The sequence below is a fragment of the Acanthisitta chloris genome, unplaced genomic scaffold (genome assembly GCF_000695815.1).
Source record: "Acanthisitta chloris isolate BGI_N310 unplaced genomic scaffold, ASM69581v1 scaffold37023, whole genome shotgun sequence".
In the NCBI taxonomy this organism is placed as follows: Eukaryota; Metazoa; Chordata; class Aves; order Passeriformes; family Acanthisittidae; genus Acanthisitta; species Acanthisitta chloris.
Window position 1 is genome coordinate 18,468 of NW_008664922.1, and position 6,725 is coordinate 25,192.

At 40.4% G+C, this 6,725-nt stretch overlaps 1 protein-coding gene across 1 annotated transcript in view; it reads right to left on the reverse strand.

The window, feature by feature from the left end:
- The window catches only part of ADH5 (alcohol dehydrogenase 5 (class III), chi polypeptide), a gene marked incomplete at its 5' end in the record, with an annotated part of 6,531 nt that extends 1,692 nt beyond the window's left edge, over positions 1-4,839 (reverse strand). The window contains 7 exons of the mRNA XM_009071537.1: positions 93-106; positions 877-1,012; positions 1,659-1,919; positions 2,469-2,688; positions 3,470-3,557; positions 4,153-4,294; positions 4,738-4,839. Of these exons, the coding sequence (XP_009069785.1) occupies positions 93-106; positions 877-1,012; positions 1,659-1,919; positions 2,469-2,688; positions 3,470-3,557; positions 4,153-4,294; positions 4,738-4,839 (963 nt within the window). The remainder of the gene's footprint in view (positions 1-92; positions 107-876; positions 1,013-1,658; positions 1,920-2,468; positions 2,689-3,469; positions 3,558-4,152; positions 4,295-4,737) is intronic.
- Between the last annotated feature and the right edge of the window lie 1,886 nt (positions 4,840-6,725).

A 6,725-nucleotide genomic window follows, 5' to 3' on the forward strand; every position in this document is an offset into this window, starting at 1 on the left:
CCCTTTCCACCCAGCTCAGAAAATCAAACACACAACCTTTGCCCAGGCACTTGGGTGACCAATGTGAACGGGAACAGAGATCAGTGACATGTTTGTCCCTCCCACCCTGGGCAGGCAGTAGGGAATGCAAGAGGACAGATTGGATAATGTGTGCTTTTGCCAGATCTAACATACATTAAGTGCACAAATCTTTCACTTAGGCATTTCAGCATTCAGCCTAACAGCAGCCCTCCCCTACGGAAACATAACGAGCCATCTCTATCAACCCCTCTATGTATCTTTATAACTCAGCTACATTTTGTATTGCATGGACAAAAAGCAGTGTAATAATTTCAAGTTTGAATGCTTCCATGAACTTCAGCAATTACTGAATCCCCAGGTTGCAGTAGCTGTAAAAATCTCAGTGTGTTTTTGGATTGACAGCAGAAAACATGTATCAATCATTTCTTACTTTTTATTTTAAAGGTCTTCATAGCACATTCTTATGTTACCCCCCAATTTGCTTAGCAGTTAAGCACACAAACATACTGATGTGAGTTCCCATCTCCCTGAAGACTAGGTCCTTTCACTGGACCGAACCAAACCAAACCTTCACTTGGTGATAAAGCAATCTCTTCATACCACTCCTTTAGAACTGAATATCATGGAATTATATTCTCTAAAATATGAGATATCATACCAACGTGCTAATTTGCAGCCTGTCTGTAGGAATGTCAGATTTTAAAAGTCTTTATCTTAAAAGTCAGTACAGCATTTATGAATAGCCTGTTAGTAGCACAGTAGCACTTTCTTGCACAAGCAAAGATGAGGTGGTGTGTTCTTGCCAGTTCTAACCCACGGTAAATTATTTTTAGCCCCATCCCAAAAGAGAGTTACCTCCAAACGCAGTCCCTTTCCATGTCCGCCCAGTTACAAGCTGGAATGGCCGTGTGGAGATCTCCTGGCCAGCAGCAGCTACTCCAACTATCACACTGACTCCCCAGCCTTTGTGGCAGGCTTCCAAGGCAGACCTCTTAGACACACAGACAAAGCAGTGTTTATTGCTGATGTCTATGCTGCTTGGACAGGTTGCACTTCCTTTCCCCCAATTAAGTAACAATAAATACACTGAAAATGTATTAAATTTTCCATTGCTTCAGATTCCTTATACTGCTAAACATTCACTTTGCACTTTTTATATCCATATATGTATATATATATATGCTGGTTTAATTCTTGAAAACCTAGCCTTACATTCATCCCTTACATTCTACTTCGGCATTTCCAAAGGTGAAAGTAATTACTTGAGGAATTAGGGAAATACCAAGCGGTCTCTGAAATTTTACTGTTCATTGTACCATGTATTTTTTATGTGAGTTAATTTTTCAACTGTCAGCATAGGAAAACTCAGGGTTTCAAAGAAGTCCCATTCAGCAAAATAAGTTTGTACATTTTAAGTGCCATTTTCAAACCAAGAAGTAGCAGCCTCTTTCATTACATAATTCGGATTGAATGCAAATTGACCTTCTTACTCATAGCAGTTATCATTACTATTTAAAAAAAAAATGAGTCTGGTATGTTTTCAGTAAGAAAGCAGCTCGTTTTGCTAGCTAGCTGAGAAATCAAGTGGCAGCAAGCTAGTCCCTCCCTCTACATCCTCCTGCCAGGCAAACACTCACCATGACTCCGACGTTTCCGATGCACTCGAACGAGTAGTCCACACCACCATCAGTCATCTCAACCAGCACCTCCTGTATGGGCTTCTGGAAGTCTTGAGGGCTAATGCACTCAGTAGCTCCAAACTCTTTGGCTTTGGCATACTTATCCTTGTTAATGTCAATGCCAATGATCCGGGATGCTCCTGCTATTTTACAGCCCATAATAACTGCCAGCCCAACTCCTCCTAAACCGAAGACAGCACATGTAGAACCAGGCTCCACCTGCAAGTAAGAACAGAGTCATGAGCAACAGAAAAAATTCATCCTTCCATGTGAGTGGGAACACAGGTTAACAAGTCTGTAATGAAGGCAAAATGGAAGCAGATATATATGGCTATGAGACTCTATCATTTAATTAAAGGAAACTATATAGAAATTTCATCTCAAATGCTCTTTAGGTACCAAGCTTTTCTTTTTGCCCAAACACTTGGCTCACATAAACCTGCCCTAGACTCATGCACATTCATCTGCCAGCTAGCTCTGTCTCACCCTGAGCTTCAAACTATCAGAATGACTTGCAGCAAGATTAAGATGAATTGCAAAAGTACTTTAAATATAGCTGGAATCAAAATGGATGCAGAATACTCTAACTGAGTTTCCTCTAAAGGGCATCAGGTTCTTCTAACCTCTATGGAGAAGTTAAAAATTCTTAGCTAAACTTCATCAGTTGAAGGGAAAGAAGAAACACAGATTTGGTACATCATGTTTACAGTCCTAATCTAGCCCCAAGCTATCTGTACCTTTTGGCTCAGGTGTTAGCCCAGGCTTTACCTTAGCAGTGTTAACAGCAGCCCCGTAGCCGGTAGAGATGCCACAGCCCAGCAGGCACACTTTATCCAGGGGTGCTGCAGCATCAATCTTGGCTACTGAGATATCAGCCACCACAGTATACTCAGAGAAGGTGCTAGTCCCCATGAAGTGGTAAATCTGCTTTCCTTTGCAGGTGAATCTGCTGGTACCATCAGGCATGAGTCCTTTCCCTTGAGTAATTCTTAAGGCAAACACAGGAAAATGCAGTCAGTTTTAAGCAGTAAATACTCTGACCAGACAGTATCCACCTAAGTAGCACAGAGAGGCAGCTGCATACTTCCACCTTTGCATTTTAATCATTTCAATAAACCCAGGAGTTTACAGACTAAACTCCTAAAACTTCATGCTCTTAATTCCCCCACGGAAGCACTAAAAGAAATGGGAGTTTATTAACCTGTTGCCCTTGTTCGCTACCAATGCTAACTGCTTGTGCCACGGTACCACACCACTGCCTTCACCTCCTGCAGTACCCTCCCCTTGAATGGCACCTGTCAGTTACGTCACTGGGGCCTTTGTTTGGGGTTGGGAAACTTTTTTTCAGAATAGGAGCTGGAAATCTATCTGGGAAGCAGGTGTTAAGGGAAAAAAAGAGCTTTCTGTATAATTCTGTACCACCTGAAAACCTTGGTGTTGACTCCCAAGAACGACATTCCCTGAAGTATGGATTAACTGTGGAGTCAGAGCATTTATGTTCTCAAATCTGTGGACACAAGCTACCAGTTTGCACCTTCACATACATGAAAACAGAGAAACAGATTTATTTAAAGGGGAAAAACAGAGAAGAAATTTTAAGGAAGAATGGAAAATAGTGCACAACTGACTCCTAAAACACCTACTTTCCAAGTCATTAAGTGAAGCATCAACAGATTTATTTTCCTGTCAATTGCTTTTGATAACTGAAACAGGTATACACTAAACAAATACTATACTGGGCATCAAAAAAAAAAATCATCCACACAGACCTTATCTTCTGGCACAGGTTTGTTTTAGGATTCTTACAGAACTTGCACTCTCCACACTGGGGGATGTATAGAGGGATAACAGTGTCCCCTGAGAAAAAAAATATCCTGTGACTAGTTATTGAGTCAAGCAAGGCAGTCTGAAAAAAATGGTTACTCGACTGTCATTGTTTTTATGTGAACTTGTGTTCACTGAAAACAGATTGAAAACTGTTTACAGTATACAGTAGTATCATTTAGAGTGCTAAATAAACCACCTGAATCATGTCTGAGCAGACAATAATCAGAGATTTGTTGTTCCAGAACAAATAGCAATGCTACTGTGAAACAAAACAACCCCAAATCAACAGTGAACAACATGAGTAAACACTTTAAGTCCTTTAATTAAACCATCAGGTAACAACTATTGTTTGGAAAAAAAAACCCCAACCCCCTTCTAATTATATCGATCCAATTTCAAATAAGAAATGGGTATGGTGGGCTCTTCGAAGCATTAAACCAAAAGCACATTGAATAGGTTAGTATTGTGTCTCACTGACAGAGAGATCTACACAGGCACACACCCCACAAGAAAACATTTCATTAACTCCTGCAATACAGCATTTCAGTGGCTCAACTTGAAAGCTGGCCTTGAAATAAACTAACACTTTTAAGGAAGGCATCAAATTTGTATGGTATTTTCTTACCCTTCTTTACTTTTGTTACTCCTTCTCCAACACTCTCCACAATCCCTGCTCCTTCATGTCCCAAGATCACAGGGAAACATCCTTCAGGGTCAGCACCACTCAGAGTGTAGGCATCAGTGTGACAGACAGCAGTGGCAACAATCTGTGAAGAAATATATAACCTGAGACACCCTGAAGAACAGAATAGAAGCACAGATCTAAATAATTCCCTTTGGTCAGGAATTCAGAACAATTGCCAGGACAAATTTACCAGTTCTGGCAGCATTTGTGCTATCACCAACATGTTTACAACTCCTGGCAAGGCACTTTTTCTTACTTTGACGAAGTCAAGTCATGACAGTACTTTTTTATAATTTCCATTAACTAAATTCTGACATTGAAATGGGTAAAAGATGATGTGGTTTCCTTGAAATCAGGACTCCAAGTTGTCTCAAAGTAGGTTAGCATCTTGGATTTGAAACAAGTTAGTCTCTCAAAAATGAACTAATGCTATCTCTTCAACATTTCTTCTACTGGCAAACAAACTGTTCAGCTTTAATACTGAATCTCCCAAAATACAATGCTTAAAGCAAGTGATTTAATTACCTTGATACGAACTTCATGAGCTTTGGGTGGAGCAACCTCCACCTCCTCAATAGAGAGAGGTTTACCTGCCCCCCAGGCAACAGCAGCCTTGCATTTAATAACCTATAACACAAAAACAACAACAAAAAAAGAGGACATCTGTTGTATGGTTCATTTAAAATAATTCTTGTTCAGCCAAGTGAGAAAATGAGAGAAACACTACTGGCTTTTGGAAAAAATCCCAGATCTGAAATTCATAATTTCAACACAAAGGTTTAATTGCCCCACATTTGCTTTCAGGCAGCTAAATAATAATGAGTAAACAAAGATCTGAAATTTGGATGTCATTCTCTTATTCAGCAAAAAATGTAATAAGCCAGGAGTGCTTAGGAGACACTCAAATACTGCAGTGAAATGAGCAACAGGAATGGAAAGACTGCATAATAAAAGTGGTGGTTTAAAATAAGAGACCGGTATTTGTTTCGGGGATGTTCTTGAAGCACAGAATATTTAAAGTTAAGAGAGTTCAGAAGGCAAACTGGAGGTCACACAATGGTCTGAGACCCACATCAAGAGTGAGTTTCTTGTTCCTTATCAGGATGGATTCCGAGCAGGATCTTGTCAAGGCTGCCATGCAGAGCCCTCCAGTGATGCTTAGGGACCAGAGATTTTGCTGTAAGGTTATTATCAGTGAGTTACTGGGCACTAACAACTCTGCAGTGGCTGCATGGATTACTGTTAGCAAGTCTTCATTCCCTGCTCTTGGGACCGTGACAACTCCTGCTCTGCAACCACAACTCTGCATCTCAGGAAGCTTTTCAAGACAAAAGGTGCAGAGCCTGGATGAAAGAGCAGGATTCTGGATCAGTAAACCCTATCAACAGGTACATATGCACAGCTGACTGAGAAAATCAGCAGGCTATGGAATGTGGAACAGATTCAGGTTCTAAAAGGATAAGGATCTGGAATGCCCTTTGTAGTCACTTTTACAAAGATGACTCTGGGTCTGTTCTTCAGGATAAAATGGGCAGGGTATCAAATAAACTGAATTTTGCTTTCTGACAGACACAACATCTTTCAGCAAATAAGGTACTGAACAGCTTCCTAAAATGACACAGGCAAGTTGTGAAATCAAAGACCTTATCTACATAAAACATGATGAGGAATGCTGTCACAGTCTAGACTCCTTTGGAACGGATCACTTTGCAATCTACTCAGTGTGCATGTGTTTTGGAATAATTCAGTTATACAAGAAGATTTGCACTGATTTTCTTGCATACAAACAAGGTCTAAGCCATTGCTATGCAGCTGCAAATATGCAGCATTTCATAGCATGTGCTATAAACTGACATAAGAAAATGACATTTTATGTGTTCCAACTAGCTGTGGTGTTCCCACAGAATCACTGAAAGGGGATTAATGCAAATTCCCAAGACCAGACATACAATCATTCAGCCTTTCTGAAATTTCACTGGAAGAAATAACAGTGCCCAGAGCACCTGTTAAGCTTGCCAGGTCTGATTCATCACCTGCAATCAGGAGAAAATAACAGCTAATAGCAGTTTTGTTGTACAATGAACAGTATCAGGTTTGGCCAGAACCAGTTAAAATCCTTACTTTACCTGTAACAGCAGAACTGCAGATGTTTACCTGGGCTTAAACTAGGTAAAGTACATACTGCCAACCCTAAAAGGCCTAAATATTTGTAACAGAAGACAGGTACCTATTCCTACAGCCAGCAGGGATCTAGATTGGACAGAAACACCCTCAGCCTAGAGCCATGAAATTCCCTAGTTCTGCTTTTTAATACCAGGGTAAATACAACAAAAATGCAGAGAATGTACCATACTAACTAACTGTGGAATCACAGTGTGAGCAATCAGTCATAATCTCTAGATCTACCGAAGATTTTGCCAGAAAATCTACATTCAAGGCACAAAGTGCAAGAGGAGCCATCAATTTGGTAAATCATTGACTGGTTTTCAATCCATCCCTCATCCTCCCGTCAC